We start from the raw sequence: 21,416 nt of genomic DNA, 5'->3' as shown, positions 1-21,416 counted from the left end.
GCACTCTTCAATAGCAGCCTCACCAGCACTCTTCAATAGCAGCCTCACCAGCACTCTTCAATAGCAGCCTCACCAGCGCCCTCTCAAACGCAGCGTCACCAGCGCCCTTCAAATGCAGCCTCACCAGTGCCCATCAAATGCAGCCTCACCAGCGCCCTTCAAACGCAGCCTCAACAGCGCCCTTCAAACGCAGCCTCACCAGCGCCCTTCCAACGCAGCCTCACCAGCGCCCTTCCAACGCAGCCTCACCAGCGCCCTTCCAACGCAGCCTCACCAGCGCCCTTCCAACGCAGCCTCACCAGCGCCCTTCCAACGCAGCCTCACCAGCGCCCTTCCAACGCAGCCTCACCAGCGCCCTTCCAACGCAGCCTCACCAGCGCCCTTCCAACGCAGCCTCACCAGCGCCCTTCCAACGCAGCCTCACCAGCGCCCTCTCAAACGCAGCCTCACCAGCGCCCTCTCAAGCGCAGCCTCACCAGCGCCCTTCAAACGCAGCCTCACCAGCGCCCATCAAATGCAGCCTCACCAGTGCCCTTCAAATGCAGCCTCACCAGCGCCCGTCAATAAATGGTTGCTTGTTCCATCAAGTGAAGTATAATGTTCAAAGCTGAACAGCCCGATTCATCCTAAGGTGGATCCTAGATAAAGTACAGTAAAACCTTGGATTGCGAACATAATTCTTTCTGGAAACATGCTTGTAATCCAAAGCACTTGTATATCAAAGTGAATTTTCCCATAGGAAATAATGGAAACTCAAATGATTCGTTCCACAACCATTTATTCATAAATCGTTCAGTTTATAGTCCATATAAAAAGATTATGGCAATGTGATAAGTTGTGTAACCATAAAATGTCCATCCACAAATGGAAGCCTCCACAAGGGGATTAGAAGGAAAATCCAGCAGGTGCTCCAGAGTATAAAAGAGAAGAGAGGCGCCTCTAAGACAGTGGTTCTCAACATGGGGGTCGGGACCCCCCTCGGGGGTCGAATGATGATTTGCCTGGGGTCACTGAATGCTGGGCTGTTTCTGAAGCCTGCACCCTCTCCCAGCTTTTTCGTGGTCGCCCAGTGGGGCTGTCCCCGGAGCCTGTGGCTGGCTGACCAGCGGGGCTGTCCCCGGAGCCTGTGGCTGGCTGACCAGCGGGGCTGTCCCCGGAGCCTGTGGCTGGCTGACCAGCGGGGCTGTCCCCGTAGCCTGTGGCTGACCAGCGGGGCTGTCCCCGTAGCCTGTGGCTGGCTGACCAGCGGGGCTGTCCCCGGAGCCTGTGGCTGACCAGCGGGGCTGTCCCCGTAGCCTGTGGCTGGCTGACCAGCGGGGCTGTCCCCGGAGCCTGTGGCTGACCAGCGGGGCTTCCCCCGGAGCCTGTGGCTGACCAGCGGGGCTTCCCCCGGAGCCTGTGGCTGACCAGCGGGGCTGTCCCCGGAGCCTGTGGCTGGCTGACCAGCGGGGCTGTCCCCGGAGCCTGGGGCTGAGCAGCGGGGCTGTTCCTGGAGCCCACTGCCACCCATGCACCCTCTTCGCAGCCGCCTATTTAGTTCACGGCATGGCTGGGGGGCAGAGACAAGAGGTCGGCTGATTGGTGAGGAATGTGAAGTGGGAGGGGCTGGAGGAGACCCTATCTCCTGATTTCGGCATAGGTGTCACTGCTGCGTGACACCACAGAGCTGGAGACACAGTGAGTAACACTACCTGTTGCTATAGTTAAAAAGTAAGAAATAATGCGCAACCTGAAAAATCGCATTAATCAGCGAATAAAATCGGATGATCAGCGACTAATAAAGTGAAGTGAAAATATGGGTGTAAATATAATCATATAAAATTATAAAAATTGAGGTGGAAGTGATCTCAATATAACACATGTAATGAAGGAAAGCAAGCTGCAGTGTTAATTAGCAAACCCTCAACAGTAGTTATGAATGGTCATTCAAGTCCAAACAAAAAATATGAAATATAGCAACTTGGGAGTTCAAAACGTAGCAAAAAAGATGTAGCAAAGAAACTGCAGGTATTCAATCAGAACACACAGGAGCAGGGATATGAATCTTCAGTTTAAAGCTTCCATGAAATCACACAAGGATTAGAGGACCAATCCTTTTGTGCTGAGCTCGCATGATCTCCGTAAAAGAGGTCCATCTGAGTCGGTAAGCGGCCATTTATCTACCTTATTTGATGGAAGCTTTAAACTGAAGATTCATATCCCTGCTCCTGTGTGTTCTGATTGAATACCTTCAGTTTCTTTGCTACATCTTTTTTGCTACGTTTTGAACTCCCAAGTTGCTATATTTCATATTTTTTGTTTGGACTTGAATGACCATTCATAACTACTGTTGAGGGTTTGCTAATTAACACTGCAGCTTGCTTTCCTTCATTACATGTGTTATATTGAGATCACTTCCACCTCAATTTTTATATGATTATATTTACACACATATTTTCACTTCACTTTATTAGTCGCTGATCATCCGATTTTATTCGCTGATTAATGCGATTTTTCAGGTTGCGCATTATTTCTTACTTTTTCACTTTCATTTTTAGTTTACTATTCAAACTAATTCATAATTGCAGCACCTTGTCACTTGTTTTTTTCTGCACTTTGTGGCACTATTATACACCTTTTTCTTTTTCTTGGGGATAGCGCGGATCAACTCCATTTACTGTTATTATAGTTGCCATTAAAAGTCCCCACTACAGTTCTCAGATGACTTTCATCAAGAGAGCACCCAAGTTGGCCAATCAGAACTCCCCCCAGCACTGCCACTGATCCCATTTACCCCCCCCCCCCCCAAGGAGTAAGAGAAGGAATACAAAGACAATGCACTGAAGGGAGAGGAAAAGAGGGGGAGGAACAAAGAAAAAGGGGGAGAAAGAATAAGAGAACAAGAAAGATTAATAGAGAGGGATGGGGGGGAATAAGAAATTGGGAAAGAGAGATAAAAGGGAAAGTAAGGAGAACAAAGAGAGAGGTATGTTCTAAAATGTACCATAAGGGGTTTAATACTGTACGAGTGGAAGGGACTCAGGGAGCGCTAAATGTTTTTGGGTTAGGGGCGGAAATTACTTGCCTTGGGTGCTGACAACCCACGCTAAGAAAAAATTACTGTTAGGGGTCCCCACAACTTGGGACATTTTATCAAGGGGTCATGGCACTAGAAAGGTTGAGAACCACTGCTCTAAGAGCCCTTTCACACGCACGGCCACGTCAGCGGTAAATCGCCGCTAGCTTTTTCAGTCGGTCGAAGATCGGATGATCTTATGTATGTAAAAATAAGATAATACGGTATAACAATGTATACAAATAGGTACGAGTTTAGAGATCAGCGCTTCCTAGTTAGGAGACGACACTTACCTGTGGAACAATTGTCAAAGTTCAAGTCTCCACAAAGGACATCAAACGCAACCAGATCGCCATCTTCACCGTATTGCGACTGGAAGTCCAAAACCCATTGCAGGAGCAAAGACATCTGATCACAGCGGATGACCGCATCACCTAAATGCAAAGAGAGGTTTGATTGGTGCGGGGGTATCTGTACACACAATGACACCCAATCACAACATACCCCGGAATCCATACAGCTCAAGCTTATTCTGATTATATTTCCCTGGTTCCAGGGATCCATCCAGTTGCCTTACTGACACAAGGCTGAGAGCCATCCATGCCCGCCTCCTCCCCAGCCTGTCACTCCAGTAAGCACAGGAGGAGCAGAGCACCTTCTATCCTCCACTGCGGTTATGTGATCTGTCAGCTTTCACTTTTATTTTTTTACTGACACCAAAATGTTTCTTCTTTAACCACTTCCATACCAGGCACTCACGCACCTTCCCGCCCAAGCCAATTTTCAGCTTTCAGCACTGTCGCACTTTGAATGGCAATTGCGCGGTCGAGCGATGTGGCTCCCAAACAAAATTGGCGTCCTTTTTTCCCCACAAATATATATTTCTTTTGGTGGTATTTGATCACCTCTGCGATTTTTTTTTTGCGCAACAACTAAAAAAAGACTGAAAATGTTGAAAAAAAATTACGTTTTTATTTTTTTCTGTTAATTTTTTTGTAAATAAGTACGTTTTCTCTTTCAATTACGGGCAGTGATATGGCGGCACTGATGGGCACCGATGAGATGGCACTGATGGACATCGATGAGGTAGTACTGACGGGCACAGATGAGGTGGCACTGATTGGCGGCGCTGGTATGCGGCACTGATGGGCACACATAGGTGGCACTGATGGGCACACATAGGTGGCACTGATGGGCACTCATGGGCAGCACTGGGCACTCATAGGCGGCACTGATGGATACTTATGGGTGGCACAGATGGGCACTGATAGGTGGGCACTGGGCATGGATGGGCACTGTGGGGTGGCACTGATGGACACTGTGGGGTGGCACTGATGGACACTGTGGGGCAGCACTGATCTACCCATGTTGCCAGTCAGTGCCCCAGTCAGCCGCCGATCGGCTCTCCTCTACTCGCGTCTGTCAGACGCGAGTGAGGAAGAGCCATCAATGGCTCTTCCTGTTTACATCGTGATCAGCGATTTTTTTCGTGACTGCGACATTATGGCGGACACTTCGGACAATTTTGACACATTTTTGGGACCATTGTCATTTTCACAGCAAAAAATGCATTTAAAATGCATTGTTTATTGTGAAAATGCCAATTGCAGTTTGGGAGTTAACCACAGGGGGCGCTGAAGGGGTTAAGTGTGACCTCATTTGTGTTTCTAACTGTAGGGGGGTGTGGCTGTAGGTGTGAGGTCATCGATTGTGATTCCCTATATAAGGGAACACTCGATCGATGATGGCGCCACAGTGAAGAACGGGGAAGCTGTGTTTACACACAGCTCTCCCCGTTCTTCAGCTCCGGGGACCGATCGCGGGACTCCAGCGGCGATCGGGTCTGCAGGTCCTGTAGTTTTGGACGTAAATGTGCAGGAGGCGGTCCTTAAGCGGTTAAAGTAAATGTTCCAAACTCAAAAAAGCCCCTTCTAAGTTCCTCAGCTTCCTCCAAATTCCTTTTTTTTGCTGCTGTGATCGGACTTCCTGTTAGAAGGTGGCTACGTTTGTTCTCCATGGTCCCGTCATTATTCGGTGGCTGTTGAACAGGGAATACCATTGTTATGGCAGCAGATAGCTGCCATGACCCCCGTACCGTTTTAAATAGCGGGTGGTCCGCTTTCAGATGAAAGTGGTCTCTGCGGTGGATTCGCTCTCGCGGCATACCAGAGCTGTCAGTATCGACGGAGACGATCGGGTCCTCTCCCCTCAGTAACATGGAGCCAAGTGAGGAAAAGATGGTAACCTGTAGAAATTTTTTATACGTCGCCTATGGAGATTTTTTTTTAGGGGTCAAAGTTTGTCGTCATTCCACGAACGGGCGCAATTCTAATCTTTCCCTCCCCCCCGGATGCTGTGCCGTGTTCAGCAAGCTCTCTCCCCCCCCCCCCCCATCCTTGTACTGCACTCAGCCTCACACAGCACATATAGCAGCTCCTACCCATATTGCATTCTTGTACAGATAAAACATTGATCTGCATTGTGTGTAGCCGGCTGTTGCAGTTCTTCCCTGTGAAATCCTCATATTGGAAAGGTACCAGAGCAGCAACAGCCAACTACACATTGATTGGAGGACTGTGTGTAAAATAATCCATCCTCAGCTGTGCGCAGCGTGGGAAGGAGCAGCTTTGCCAGCAGTGACCCCCATCCCCTTCCCTACTGAGCACTGAACCATGTCCTATACCGTGCTGAACCCATCCCCTACCACACCGACTCTTGTCCTATACCTTGCTGAGCCCATCCTCTGCCCTGCTTACCTCACAGCCCGTCCTTGGCCCCGTTGACCCAATCTCCTGCACTGCCCCATCTTGTGCCCCATTGACCCCATCCCCTGCACTTCTGACCCCTTGTCCTATGCCCTTCTGACTCCCTTGTCCTATGCCCTTCTGACCCCATCCCCTGCACTTCTGACCCCTTGTCCTACGCCCTTCTGACCCCCTTGTCCTACGCCCTTCTGACCCCCTTGTCCTACGCCCTTCTGACCCCCTTGTCCTACGCCCTTCTGACCCCCTTGTCCTACGCCCTTCTGACCCCCTTGTCCTACGCCCTTCTGACCCCATCCCCTGCACTTCTGACCCCTTGTCCTATGCCCTTCTGACCCCCTTGTCCTATGCCCTTCTGACCCCCTTGTCCTATGCCCTTCTGACCCCCTTGTCCTATGCCCTTCTGACCCCCTTGTCCTATGCCCTTCTGACCCCCTTGTCCTATGCCCTTCGGACCCCCTTGTCCTACGCCCTTCTGACCCCCTTGTCCTATGCCCTTCTGACCCCCTTGTCCTATGCCCTGTTGACTCCATCCCCTCTGCTTTTCTGCCTGCCTCAGTACACTACCCTACAAACTGTCGACCCCTATTCTCTACTCTGCTGACTTCCCTTCCTCTGCCCTCCTGACCTATTTTTACTGCACCCCCCACACCAGACAGGCTAGATTTAGTCCTGGTCTTGGGTCAGACGCCCCAAGCTCCCTGCTCTGATTTTGGACCTGTAATTAACCAGCTTTTGGCAATTACTAATTTTCAGATGCAGGAACTGGGACTGATCTGACATGTGATGATGCAAGCATTGGAGCCATTATCAGGTGTGGAGGCGCAGAGATAAATTGGGGTTATCTGAACTGTGAAGATGCAGGAATTGGGGTGATCTGAGGTGTGAAGGTTCAGGAATTGAGGTGATCATAGGTGTGAAGGTGCAGGAATTGGGGTGATTTGAGGTGTGAAGGTGCAGGAACTGGGCTGATCTGAGGGGTGAAGGTGCAGGAATTGGGGTGATCTGAGGTGTGAAGGTGCAGGTATTGGGGTGATGAGAGGGGTGAAGGTTCAGGAATTGGGGTGATCAGAGGGGTGAAGGTGCAGGAATTGGGGTGATCAGAGGGGTGAAGGTGCAGGAATTGGGGTGATCAGAGGGGTGAAGGTGCAGGAATTGGGGTGATCAGAGGGGTGAAGGTGCAGGAATTGGGGTGATCAGAGGGGTGAAGGTGCAGGAATTGGGGTGATCAGAGGGGTGAAGGTGCAGGAATTGGGGTGATCAGAGGGGTGAAGGTGCAGGAATTGGGGTGATCAGAGGTGTGAATGTTTAGGAATTGGGGTGATCAGAGGGGTGAAGGTGCAGGAATTGGGGTGATCAGAGGGGTGAAGGTGCAGGAATTGGGGTGATTTGAGGTGTAAAGGTTCAGGAATTGAGGTGATCTTATGTGTGAAGGTGACGGAATTGGGGTGATCATAGGGGTGAAGGTGCAGGAATTGGGGTGATCAGAGGGGTGAAGGTGCAGGAATTGGGGTGATCAGAGGTGTGAATGTTTAGGAATTGGGGTGATCAGAGGGGTGAAGGTGCAGGAATTGGGGTGATCAGAGGGGTGAAGGTGCAGGAATTGGGGTGATTTGAGGTGTAAAGGTTCAGGAATTGAGGTGATCTTATGTGTGAAGGTGACGGAATTGGGGTGATCATAGGGGTGAAGGTGCAGGAATTGGGGTGATCATAGGGGTGAAGGTGCAGGAATTGGGGTGATTTGAGGAGTGAAGGTGCAGGAACTGGGCTGATGTGAGGGTGCCGCGGTCTGTCCTGCTCTGTGAGTACACCTTGTGGCTGCACCACCCAGTCTACAGGATGTAGCGTTGTGACTTTGGGGAGCAAGAGGGAGGCAGTGCTTCAATCATTTGCTTGGATATGCCAATGACTGATGGAGTACATTCACTATAGACTCTGTATAAAAATGTTTTAGGAAACTTGAACCCCCCCCAACAAAAGAAAAAAATCCCGCTATCATTGGTGGTCAGTGAATATCTCCCCGCCTTCTGGTTTCACCGACACAAGCTGATGTGGCAAGCCCTCTCTTCCAGCGATGTGGCCCCCTTCCAGCCCACCAGTACAGCTCCTCCCTGCCCTGCTCAACCATGCACACAAGGTGGGGGCACTCTGAGCTTCCAGTGAAAGCGGTGGGCTTGTACGTGAATCTGGAAGTCAAAGGGCCTGCCCACCCCCGAGCTGGGACCAGGCCTCTTTTACAAACAAGCCCACCGCTTTCACCTGGCAGCCGAGAGTGTGGCCTGCCTGCCCCCACCTTACGTGCACGTGCAGCCACTTTGAGTATCTTGGCATGCCGCGGAAGAAGCAGCGGGTGGCAGTAGAGGGGGCACAGGTCAACTTTTGCACTGAGGCCCATAAGCTTTAAGTTATGCCCCTGCCCCCAGCCTTGATTTTTCAGTGTATAATTAGTCACTATCCAGATTATCTGGAATCTACTTACTCTCTGGCGCGTGTAAATGCGTGCAATTTATATATCCCACAATTTTTTGCTTTTGTTTCGTCATTCCAATGAAAACCTGTGTGAAAAAAGGAACAAACAATTGGAGATTAGAAGTGAACGTCCCCTTGGTGTACCTCAGAGAGAAGATCTCACACAGGACAGAGTCACAGACACTCATCATCACTCATCTGAACTCTGTGTATTACAACTAGGGTTGTCCCGATACCGATACTTTTTTGAGACTGAGTACAAGTACCGATACTTTTTTTCAAGTACTCGCCGATACCTAATACCGATACTTTTTTAATGTCATGTGACCGTGGCAGAATTTTTTTTTTTTTTTTTTACACAATTTTTTTTTTCTATTTTTTTTTACAGTGATTTTATTTTTATTTTTTTTTAGAGGGGGGGTAGTGGATTGTCAGTGTGTTTTTTTATTATTATTATTATTATTTACATTTTATTTTTTAAATTATTTATTGCAATTTTTTTTTTTTTATCAGCCCTGTTGGGGGGGGGGGGGGGGGGGCTTTGGTGAGATATCGGGGGTCTTAACAGACCTCTGATATCTCCACTTTAAGACAGAGAAAGGGACTAGGGACACAGATTCCCCAGTACCTTTCTCTGCAGCCTCAGGTAAAATGAATGGAGAGAAGCTCCTCTCCATTAATAAACTGAAGCATCGTAAACACAGGTTACGATGCTCAGTTACGTGAATGGACAAAGTCAGTGATTACTGACTCTGTCCATTTGGAAAAGGTAGGAGCTGGGTTGAGCAGGCACGGGGGGATAGCGGCACGCACGGGGGAGAAGACTGCACAAGGGGAGAGCAGCATGGAGGGGGAGCAGACTGCACAGGGGGGGGGGGGGCGTCACGGAGGTGGAGAAGACTGCACGGGGGGAGAGCGGCACGGAGGGGGAGAAGACTGCACGAGGGGAGAGCAGCACGGAGGGGGAGAGCGGCACGGAGGGGGAGAAGACTGCACGGGGGGAGAGAAGACATTACGGGGGGGGAACAATACATCACAAGGGGGACAATACAGCACGGGGGGGGGGGGGGGGAGAGCGGCACGGAGGGGGAGAAAACGGCACGGGGGAGAAGACTAGTTCCGTTATCGGAACACAGGTTACGATGCTCAGTTATGTGAATGGACAGAGTCAGTGATCACTGACTCTGTCCATTCGGAAAAGGTAGGAGCTGGGTTTAGCATGCACGGGGGGAGTGCGGCACGCACGGGGGAGAAGACTGCACGGGGGGAGAGCAGCACGGAGGGGGAGAAGACTGCACGAGGGGAGAGCGGCACGGAGGGGGAGAAGATGCCACGGGGGGAGAGCGGCACGGAGGGGGAGAAGACTGCACAGGGGTAGAGCGGCACGGAGGGGTAGAAGACTGCACGGGGGAGAGCGGCACGGAGGGGGAGAAGAAGACTGCACAGGGGGAGAGCGGCACGGAGGGGGAGAAGACTGCACAGGGGTAGAGCGGCACGGAGGGGGAGAAGACTGCACGGGGGGAGAGCGGCACGGAGGGGGAGAAGATGCCACGGGGGGAGAGCGGCACGCATGGGGGGAGAGCGGCACGGAGGGGGAGAAGACTGCACAGGGGGAGAAGACTGCACGGGGGGAGAGCGGCATGGAGGGGGAGAAGACTGCACAGGGGGGAGAGCGGCATGGAGGGGGAGAAGACTGCACGGGGGAGAGCGGCACGGAGGGGGAGAAGACATCACGGGGGGGACAATACATCACGGGGGAGAGCGGCACGGAGGGGGAGAAGACTGCATGGGGGGAGAGCGGCACGGAGGGGGAGAAGACTGCATGGGGGGAGAGCGGCACGGAGGGGGAGAAGACAGCACGGGGGGGGAGTGGCACGGGGGGGAGAAAACTAGTACCGGTATAGGGACATCCCTAATTACAACAGACTGGAACGTTCCTCATTTTTCAGTACCAAATATGTAAAACACAGACCTTTGTATATTATGAGATATAAGTGACTTAAAAATTCCAAATACTTCTAGATCTCCCATTATCCAATATCAATTTATTGCTTTTACTTGGAAAAACACGGACCCTTCGAGATCAGCCTCTTTCAACTTTGTTCTCCCAGAAGAACCATTGGGGTTATTTTCTAGTCCTTGGGAACCCCTGCGAAAAATCCACAGCTTATGGACTATTACAGTGATCACTAAGTTGTAGATATTATTTAGTACCGCCAAGAATGGATCAGGACTACACCACCTGAGTTATACAACAGAAGTAGTTGTAGTAAAAGAAAAATCACCATATTAAAATGAATAATAATAATAATAATGACGGTTAGAAAAAAAAGTGTATGGTCTCCTTACAATGGTGGCCAGTGTAGAGCTTCTTATGTAGGTGGTCAGTGAATGAAGTGCTCGCCATGATAGTGGTCAGTGCAACATCTCCTTACATTTGTGGCCAGTTTGGTGTCCCCTTACATTCCCAGGCAGAGTAACGCTCCCTTACATTGGCGGTCAGTGTAGTGTCTCCTTACATTGGTGGTCAGTGTAGTGTCTCTTTACATTGGCGGTCAGTGTAGTGTCTCTTTACATTGGTGGTCAGTGTAGTGTCTCTTTACATTGGCGTACAGTGTAGTGTCTCTTTACATTGGCGTACAGTGTAGTGTCTCCTTACATTGGTGGTCAGTGTAGTGTCTCTTTACATTGGTGGTCAGTGTAGCGTCTCTTTACATTGGCGTACAGTGTAGTGTCTCCTTACATTGGCGGTCAGTGTAGTGTCTCTTTACATTGGTGGTCAGTGTAGTGTCTCTTTACATTGGTGGTCAGTGTAGTGTCTCTTTACATTGGCGTACAGTGTAGTGTCTCCTTACATTGGCGTACAGTGTAGTGTCTCCTTACATTGGTGGTCAGTGTAGTGTCTCCTTACATTGGCGGTCAGTGTAGTGTCTCCTTACATTGGTGGTCAGTATAGTGTCTCTTTACATTGGCGGTCAGTGTAGTGTCTCTTTACATTGGCGTACAGTGTAGTGTCTCCTTACATTGGTGGTCAGTGTAGTGTCTCTTTACATTGGCGTACAGTGTAGTGTCTCCTTACATTGGCGTACAGTGTAGTGTCTCCTTACATTGGTGGTCAGTGTAGTGTCTCTTTACATTGGTGGTCAGTGTAGCGTCTCTTTACATTGGCGGTCAGTATAGTGTCTCTTTACATTGGCGGTCAGTGTAGTGTCTCTTTACATTGGTGGTCAGTGTAGTGTCTCTTTACATTGGTGGTCAGTGTAGTGTCTCCTTACATTGGTGGTCAGTGTAGTGTCTCTTTACATTGGTGGTCAGTGTAGCGTCTCTTTACATTGGCGGTCAGTATAGTGTCTCTTTACATTGGCGGTCAGTGTAGTGTCTCTTTACATTGGTGGTCAGTGTAGTGTCTCTTTACATTGGTGGTCAGTGTAGTGTCTCCTTACATTGGTGGTCAGTATAGTGTCTCTTTACATTGGCGGTCAGTGTAGTGTCTCTTTACATTGGCGTACAGTGTAGTGTCTCCTTACATTGGTGGTCAGTGTAGTGTCTCTTTACATTGGCGTACAGTGTAGTGTCTCCTTACATTGGCGTACAGTGTAGTGTCTCCTTACATTGGTGGTCAGTGTAGTGTCTCTTTACATTGGTGGTCAGTGTAGCGTCTCTTTACATTGGCGGTCAGTATAGTGTCTCTTTACATTGGCGGTCAGTGTAGTGTCTCTTTACATTGGTGGTCAGTGTAGTGTCTCTTTACATTGGTGGTCAGTGTAGTGTCTCTTTACATTGGCGGTCAGTGTAGTGTCTCTTTACATTGGTGGTCAGTGTAGTGTCTCTTTACATTGGTGGTCAGTGTAGTGTCTCCTTACATTGGCAGTCAGTGTAGTGTCTCCTTACATTGGCAGTCAGTGTAGTGTCTCCTTACATTGGTGATCAGTGTATTGTCTACTTACATTGGCGGTCAGTGTATTGTCTACTTACATTGGTGGTCAGTCAGGGGCGGACTGACCATTGCGACTTTCGGGCACTGCCTGAGGGCCCCATGCCACTAGGGGGCCCCCATCAGGGTTGCCAGGCTCAATGAAACCAATGACAGTATGTAAAAATCTGTGTTTTTTTACATCTGCCCCTGCTATGTCTTAAACCGACATGCTTTTGATGTGAAAATCCTGAGATTTTAGCTGCCCCGCCTCTGCACTGCCTTCTGGCGTGGTGGCCATCTGTAAGCCCAGGGGCCCCATAGTCTTCTATTGTCCGGGGGCCCCATGGGTTGTCAGTCCACCCCTGTGGTCAGTGTATTGTTTACTTACATTGGTGGTCAGTGTAATGTCTATTTACATTGGTGGTCAGTGTAATGTTTATTTACATTGGTGGTCAGTATTGTAAATCCTTACATTGGTGGTCAGTGTACTGTCTTCATAAATGGGTGGTCAGTATTGTAAATCCTTACATTGGTGGTCAGTGTACTGTCTTCATAAATGGGTGGTCTGTATTGTAAATCCTTACATTGGTGGTCAGTATTGTAAATCCTTACATTGGTGGTCAGTGTACTGTCTTCATAAATGGGTGGTCTGTATTGTAAATCCTTACATTGGTGGTCAGTGTAGCATCTGGTCAGTGTACTGTTTTCAAAAATGGGTGGTCGGTATTATGAATCCTTACATTGGTGGCCAAGATAGTGGCTCACTTACAATGATGGACAGTGTAGTATCTCATTACATTGGTGGTCATTGTAGCGTGGTATTACCTTGGAAATGCAAGGGGTCACCAAATAGAGTAGCACCTCCTTACCGTTAACAGGGCCGATCCGCCCTATAGGCTCACTATGCAAGCCGCTTAGGGCCCCGCAAAGCTGCGGAGGGCCCCCCAAATTACTAGAGGCCCCACCTGGTGAGAAGTAATTTTTGGCCCCTCACCCCGCTTCCCAACTCGCTGGCTGCATGGGAGAAGAGGTAAGAAGTCAGCACCCCCTGCTTCTCACTTTAATGTAAGATGTCATTTCTGACAGCAGAACACCCCCTCCCCCCGCTTCTCAACTTCAATCTTTAATGTGACATGTCACTGTCGGCAGTGCCCCCCCCCCCTGTCATTTTGCTTAGGGCCCCAGGGAGGTCAGGATCGGCACTGACTGTCAACATAGGCAGCACTACACCTACCACCATACACCACCTACATTGGTGGTCAGTGCTCTACATTGATGGCTATGCAGCAGATCAATCTGCTTACTGCTCACGAAACTCTTTGCAACCTCAGAAGGAACCCTAAGGCCAAGTACAAACACACCAAAAGTCGGCCAGTTCAGCAGGAACCGACCCACATTTCAGTATACATGTGTACCAGTGTCTGTTCAACAGAAGTCGGTCTAACAACTAGTTTCTGTTGAACGGTCACGCTAGAAAACCAGCATTCAATCAGCGCTGGCATCCAATGGCTGCAAGCACCGATCATTGTATTCTGGCAGGGGGTCCCCCTATCAGAACACAACAGCACAGTGAGAGAGATCCTTGCATTACGCAACGTTGTGCTGATGTGATCTGTCCGTTTTTTCATTCAACCTGCTGATTGGACAAAAAACAAATAAAAATAGTTAACGTGTACACTCAGCTAAAGGTTTTATTGGAACCCTTGTTGAGAATGTTTGTCCTAGAATAAATAAACCAAATAATCGCACATTATATAAAAAACCTACAAGGATAAACATGGATAGAAGTACAGACTAGACAGGTGCACCCAGGCCCGGATTTCCCACAAGGCCACTGAGACCAGGCCTTGGGGTGGCAGGGCGCCAAGGGGCGGCAGTGGCATGGATTCCCCCGACGCCCGTAACATACAGTTATACAGTTAAGTTATGGGGGAATCCGCTCGCTCGTTAACAAGTGATTGCGGCAATGTCGCCGAAATCACTTGTAAAATGTGTGCTTCCATCCTCCCCCCCCCCCCCCCCACCCCACATACCTCTCTCTGCTGGCTCTGTCTTCGGGACTCCGTCCTCCCCCCGGCCACTGAGTCTGTCTCCTGTCCCTGCTGCCGATGTACACAGTGAAAGGGGGGTGAGCTGTGCTCTTCCCATCTCAGCTGTGACAAGAGTTCTAGCACAGTGCTAGGACTCCTGTTTTGGAGGTGACAGGGTCAATAAAGAGAACATCTCACCTCCAATTGCAATCACACAGGGAATTGTTTTCTCCTGTATGATAGGAAAAAAGTTAAGTGAAAAAAAAATTGATAAAAAAAATTAAAAAATAAGAAACAATAATTAAAAAAATAAAAAAGTAATTAAAAAGTAAAGAATAAGAAAAATAATAAGAAAATTATACACAAATAAAAAAAAAGTAATTGACAAGCTACAAATAAATAAAAATAAAAAAGTGATAAAAAAGTAAAAAAAAGAAAAAAATATTTGAACTAACAGTGCAGCCCCCGCCATCCGGTTGCCATTCCCCGTTGATTTGGGGGAGGGGGGGGTAGTTTGGTTGACGGGTAGGGGGTGCATTGGGGAACCTGGCCTTGGGGCGGCAGGGAGAGCAAATCCGGCCCTGTGTGCACACTGAAATATTTTCATTTCTTTATTTTGTTTTCGTTCCGAAAAAATTATTTAGTTACTCCCGAAATTTGTTTTTCTTTATTTCGTTTCGTAAAAAAAAGGCATTTGTCCAAAAATCCGAATTAAGGTCGAATCTGTCAATTGAAGGCTTATGGTGTCTGTCGAATGTTCTAAGCAGATTGACGGAGCAGCGAAACTGTACGACGCCGCAATCGTACCAGTCAAATGCTCCGCCCACAAGCTATAGTAGAATTCTAAGGTTGTATGACACTAGTAATTATTATATTTATTCATTATTATTAATAGTCAACCAACATTAGAATTCTTCTATAGCCTGTGGGTGGAGCATTTGACCATAAATGTCCGTTTGTGGCGATCGTAGGTTTTTAGCTGCTTCGTCGAATCTTCATATCTCTATAATGTCGAATCTTTCCTCTCTATGTAGAATAATCTTGGACTAACAGACACATTCGACCGCAGGTTCGATAGACACAGATCGCTATTGTCACCGTCATGTCGAATCTTCTATCTATATCGACCTGTTGTTGCAACAAAATGAAAATAAAGCATTTTTTATGTCGGATCTTTCGGAATTCGGATTCTGCGCATTCGTTAGCGTTTGTTAAAACTAATTAGAAAATCCCCGAAATTCGGTCGAAAACAAATGCACATGTCCAATATGCAAATTATGGGAAAATTTGCTTTGATATACAAGTGCTTTGGATTACAAGCATGTTTCTGGAACCAATTATGCTCGCAATCCAAGGTTTTACTGTACTCCAAATAGAGCTACTCTACGTAGTCTCGTAACTCTGATGCCCTGTACACACGAGCGGTTTTCCCGTCGGAAAAAGTCTGATGAGAGCTTTTGGTTGAGAATCCCGGCCGTGTGTATGCTCCATCAGACTTTTTCCAACAGAAAAACAGTCGGAAAGAGAGCTGGTTCTCCATTTTCCCGGCGGGAAAAACTGTTCGGGGTAGATCCAAAGAAATTACGCCGGCGTATCAACTGATACGCCGGCGTAATTTCAAAATTCCTGCGTCGTATCTTTGTTTTGAATCCTCAAAACAAGATACGACGGCTTCTCGGCTAGATCCGACAGGTGTACGTCTTCGTACGCCGTTGGATCTTAGATGCAATTTTTCGGCGTCCGCTAGGTGGCGTTCCCGTCGTAATCCGCGTTGAGTATGCAAATTAGCTATTTCCGACGATCCACGAACGTAAGACCGGCCGTCGCATTTTTTTACGTTGTTTCCGTTCGGCTTTTTCCGGCGTATAGTTAAAGCTGCTATCTGGTGGCGTACTCAATGTTAAGTATGGCCGTCGTTCCCGCGTATAATTTTGAAAATTTTACGTTGTTTCCGTAAGTTGTCCGTGAATAGGGCTGGACGCCATTTACGTTAACGTTGAAAACAATGACGTCCTTGCGACGTCATTTGGAGCAATGCGCAGTTCATTCGGCGTGGGGACACGCTTCATTTAAATGAAACACGCCCCCTACCTGCCGAATTTGAATTCCGCGCCCTTACGCCGCGAGAGATACGCTACACCGCCGTAACTTATGGTGCGGATTCGTTGAGGATTCAAACCAACTCAAAGTAAGTTACAGCGGCGTAGCGTATCTTAGATACGCTGCGTCCAGTGCAGATGTATGTGGATCTGCCCCTTCGTCTGTATGCAATTTCAATGCGCAAAATAACACGCATGCTCAGAATCAAGTCGACGCATGCTCGGAAGCATTGAACTTCATTTTTCTCGGCTCGTCGTAGTGTTGTACGTCACCACGTTCTTGACGGCCGGAATTTGGTGTGACCGTGGGTATGCAACACAAGCTTGAGCGGAATTCGGTCGGGAAAACCATTGCCTTGTTTTCCGATGGGAAAACCGCTCGTGTGTACGGGGAATTTAAACACATTGGGCCAGATCCACAAAGAAGTTACGCTGGCGTATCTATTGATACGCCGCGTAACTTCTAGGTTGCTCCGGCGTATCTTTCTTTTGTATCCACAAACAAGATACACCTGAAGCTGGGCTAGATCCGACTGGCGTACGTCTTAGTATGCCGTCGGATCTAAGGTGCATATTTATGCTGGCCGCTAGGTGGCGCTTCCGTCGATTTCCACGTTGAGTATGCAAATTAGCTAGATACGCCAATCCACAAACGTACGTCCGGTGCATTTTTTTACGTCGTTTCCGTAAGGCTTTTTCCGGCGTAAAGTTACCCCTGCTATATGAGGCGTATCCTATGTTAAGTATGGACGTCATTCCCGCATCAAATTTAGAAAATTTTTACGTCGTTTGCGTAAGTCGTTCGAGAATAGGGCTTTGCGTAGAATTACGTTCACGTCGAAAGCATTGGCTTGTTGCGGGTTAATTTGGAGCATGCGCACTGGGATACCCCCAAGGACGGCGCATGCGCCGTTCAAAAAAAAAGTCATTTACGTTGGGTCAAGACGTATTAACATAAAACACGCCCACAACTTAGTGATTTGAATTGCGCACCCTTACGCCGACACATTTACACTACGCCGCCGTAATTTACGGCGCAAATTCTTTGTGCAGGGATCGACAAATCCCGGGCGCCATGGCGACTAGAAATAGTGTCCTGGCGACTTGGCTTGGAAGGTGAGCTGGGAAGGTGAGCTGGTGCCATCTGGTGGTGAGCCGTTGGTATTACAAGTTATTACCACCAGATGTGTAAGCTGGCGCCATCTGGTGGTGAGCCGTTGGTATTACAAGTTATTACCACCAGATGTGTGAGCTGGCGCCATCTGGTGGTGGCCGTTGGTATTACAAGTTAAGCATTACATTAAACAGCAATTCTAATGTAATTTTTCACAATTTTCACTGCCATCTTCTTCCCTCTAATTAGAACCCCCAAACATTATATATATTTTTTATCCTAACACCCTAGAGAATAAAATGGCGCTCATTGCAATACTTTCTGTCACGCCGTATTTGCGCAGCGGTCTTACAAGCGCACTTTTTTGGGAAAAAATTACACTTTTTTTAATTAAAAAATAAGACAGCAGTAAAGTTATCCCCATTTTTTTTAATATTATGAAAGATAATGTTACGCCAAGTAAATTCATACCCAACATGTCACGCTTCAAAATTGCGTTAGAACACCGTTTACATATGCGGGCGCTGCTCACGTATGTGTTCGCTTCTGCGCGCAAGCTCGTCGGGACAGGGTGCGTTTTCTGGCTCCTAACTTTTTTAGCTGGCTCCTAGATTCCAAGCAAATTTGTCAACCCCTGTCTTTGTGGATACGGGAAATACGGTGCAAGTTACGGCGGCGTCGTGTATCTGAGATACGCTACGCCGGACGTAAGAAAGCGCCGCGCTACGTGGATCTGGCCCATTATCTGTTCATAGAACACTTCACTTGACTTTCACACTTCATTCCATTTTAGGGTCTATTATGTGAATTTACCTTGACACAGAGAAGACCTTTGGAAGCCAAGGCATCCTCCCCACGTGCATTCGGGTAGAAATAATATTTGGCCGCCATGAACGGGTGCCGACTGGCCAGGAACAATCCACTCCTGAAGAACCTAAAACCGCAGCCATGAGGTCCTGAGGGCCCAATATCATACAAAATGTGAGGAAAGGTTGACCCAAGGCAATTGCGTAGTTTACGTGACGCTCGGCCATCGAACACTTCCTGCAGGCACACAAAGTCAGCATTTTGGGGGAAGACGACGGACACTTCAAATGGCACATCTCCTTCTGCACTGGCGTCTATCTCCGTCTTGTAAGGTATCTCGATCATCGGCAGGACATCTTCTGTGCTACACATTGGCACCGTGTCTTCAAAGTTATTCTTGGCAGGCTCGGAGGAGGAACACAGGAGCCGGGAAATGGCGAGACTGCGACGTTGAGTGTGGTGCAGATTACTAAACCGTGCCAAGCCATCGGGCAGAAGGCAGAGGTTGGCGCTGATGAAGATGAAGGAGCAGTCGCCCTCGAGTATCTTCTCCGGGACATTGCGAGTCTTTACAGAGTTCTGATAGGAGAAGGGACGGCGAAGCTTCTGCAAAGGAGCCCAAAACAGGAAACCAAAAAAACCTAGTGGTAGAGAAAGAAGGAAGAGAAGGAAGAACAATGGGACCCCAAGGAGCAAGCAGAGGAACCTCAGGCCTGGGCGGTGCAAGCGCTCTATGCTAGTGAAAACCGCACAGGACAAGAGACGATCGATAAACCAGTAAGAAGGGAAAAGCAGAGCGGAGCTCAGAGAGAAAAGGAATTGTAGGCAAAGGCAACTGAATGGCGACTCGGACAGAGACATCGAGGCTACATGAAGCTTTCATAGAAAAGCAAGACTGAAACAGAGAAAAGGGGGGGGAGAGAGAAACACACAGAAAACCATTAACATCAATCAGCATCTCCGCATTCATTGAAATGACAATGATTAAAGCAGAACTAAAGCCAAAACTTTTTTCAATTTTGGGCTGAGAAAGGCAGGGTTATTACTAGGGATGTCCCGATACCGATACTAGTAATCGGGACCGACACCGAGCATTTCCCCGAAAAGGGCGAGGACTTTTTAACGCAAAGCGGTGCCATTTTGTTTTTTGGGTTCAATATACTTCAATGGAGAAGCTGCAGAAAAGCATGCGAGGTGTTTTTGCGGCAATTTGTGTTTTGTAATCTGCCCGACAACAAATTGGCCCAAAAAAATTCTATTTTTTTTTTAAGGCTATTATCCGATTAATCGAAACAATCGGCCAACTAATCGATTTCGAATCGAATCGTTAGTTGCAGCCCTAAAGGACATAGAAAAATAATATTAATTAAACCAGTAGTAAACCCGCTGAACCTTTTTTTCTGTAACCCTGTAAAGTAAAAGGCATAATGAGCTAGTATGCACCACATACTAGCTCATTATGAAATACTTACCTTAGAACGAGGCGTTGGAAACTTACCTGGTCCACGGCGAGGTAGCCGACATGTTGCCTTGGCATGTTTTCCGGGTATCACGGCTCCAGCGCTCTGAGTGGCTGGAGCCGCGATGTCGTCACTCCCGGGAATGTGCGCGGGAGACTTCTTTCCGCCAAGGTCCGGCGGCCGCCGGGCCTTAAGGCCGAAAATCCCCTGTGATCATTCGCCGCTGCATTCAGCGGCTCATCGCGAGGGGAATATTTTTATAGGCTTATTATAGGCTTACCTGCAGGTAAAAGTTACAAAATTACCTATACAAACCGCTTTAACCACTTAAGCCCCGGACCAAAATGCAGCTAAAGGACCCGGACAGTTTTTGCGATTCGGCACTGCGTCACTTTAACTGACAATTGCGCGGTCATGCGACGTGGCTCCCAAACAAAATTGGCGTCCTTTTTTCCCCACAAATAGAGCTTTCTTTTGGTGGTATTTGATCACCTCTGCGGTTTTTATTTTTTGCGCTATAAACAAAAATAGAGCGACAATTCTGAAAAAAAATGCAATATTTTTTACTTTTTGCTATAATAAATACCCCCAAAAATATATTAAAAAAACATTTTTTTTCCTCACTTTAGGCCGATACGTATTCTTCTACCTATTTTTGGTAAAAAAAAAAACGCAATAAGCGTTTATCGGTTGGTTTGTGCAAAATTTATAGTGTTTACAAAATAGGGGATAGTTTTATTGCATATTTATTAATTATTATTTTTTTACTACTAATGGCGGCGATCAGCGGTTTTTTTCATGACTGCGACATTATGGCGGACACTTCGGACAATTTTGACACATTTTTGGGACCATTGTCATTTTCACAGCAAAAAATGCATTAAAAATACATTGTTTATTGTGAAAATGACAATTGCAGTTCGGGAGTTAACCACAAGGGGGCGCTGAAGGGGTTAAGTGTGACCTCATCTGTGTTTCCAACTGTAGGGGGGTGTGGCTGTAGGTGTGACGTCATTGATCGTGTCTCCCTATATCAGGGAACACACAATCAATGACGGCGCCACAGTGAAGAACGGGGAAGCTGTGTTTACACACAGCTCTCCTCGTTCTTCAGCTCCGGGGACCGATCACGGGACTCCAGCAGCGATCGGGTACGCGGATCCCGCGACCGCGGTCATGGCCCGCGACCCACAGCTGGGCACTTAAAGAGGATGTACAGGTACGTACATGTGCCCAGCCGTGCCATTCTGCCGACATATATGTGCAGGAGGCGGTCCTTAAGTGGTTAAAATACGGTAATACCTCGGATTGCGAGAAACGTGGTTTACGTGCGTTTCGCAATACAAGCTTTTTTTGTTTTAAATCCTGACTCGGTTTTCGAGCGTTTTCTCACAAGGTGAGCAGGATCCAAGCCAATGGTGGAGTGTGCAGTATCACATTTGACCAGAGGTGGCGCCCGTGACACCTACGCCACGCACTACAATCTGGGCGCTAAATACAGGCTTATCTGTCACGTAGAGCCGAGTCCATTTCAGCGATTACCTTTTCACCGCCGGTTCTTCTTCAGGCATGCTGGAAAACAGATCAGAACATATCATGAGTTGAGATTCTGGGTGGAGCAGAGCCTCATATCAGCGTATCTCAGTTTAGGACGATACAGATTCTTCTACATATTTTTGCAAAAAAAATAAAAAGAAATCGCAA

General features: G+C 48.1%; 1 protein-coding gene across 3 annotated transcripts in view; it reads right to left on the bottom strand.

The window, feature by feature from the left end:
* LOC120928839 (sphingomyelin phosphodiesterase 5-like) overlaps positions 1-21,416 on the bottom strand; it is a 48,634-nt gene that overhangs the window by 13,382 nt on the left and 13,836 nt on the right. For all 3 annotated transcript variants that reach the window (XM_040339858.1, XM_040339859.1, XM_040339857.1), the window contains exons 2-5: positions 21,255-21,284; positions 18,259-19,147; positions 8,297-8,372; positions 3,349-3,489 (exon numbers count right to left, since the gene is read on the bottom strand). In XM_040339858.1, the coding sequence (XP_040195792.1) occupies positions 3,349-3,489; positions 8,297-8,372; positions 18,259-19,113 (1,072 nt within the window). In that variant the 5' untranslated portion in view covers positions 19,114-19,147; positions 21,255-21,284. The remainder of the gene's footprint in view (positions 1-3,348; positions 3,490-8,296; positions 8,373-18,258; positions 19,148-21,254; positions 21,285-21,416) is intronic.

The sequence above is a fragment of the Rana temporaria genome, chromosome 2 (genome assembly GCF_905171775.1).
Source record: "Rana temporaria chromosome 2, aRanTem1.1, whole genome shotgun sequence".
In the NCBI taxonomy this organism is placed as follows: Eukaryota; Metazoa; Chordata; class Amphibia; order Anura; family Ranidae; genus Rana; species Rana temporaria.
Note: the sequence above shows the minus strand (reverse complement) of the source record. Positions and strands in the feature narration are given on the sequence as shown.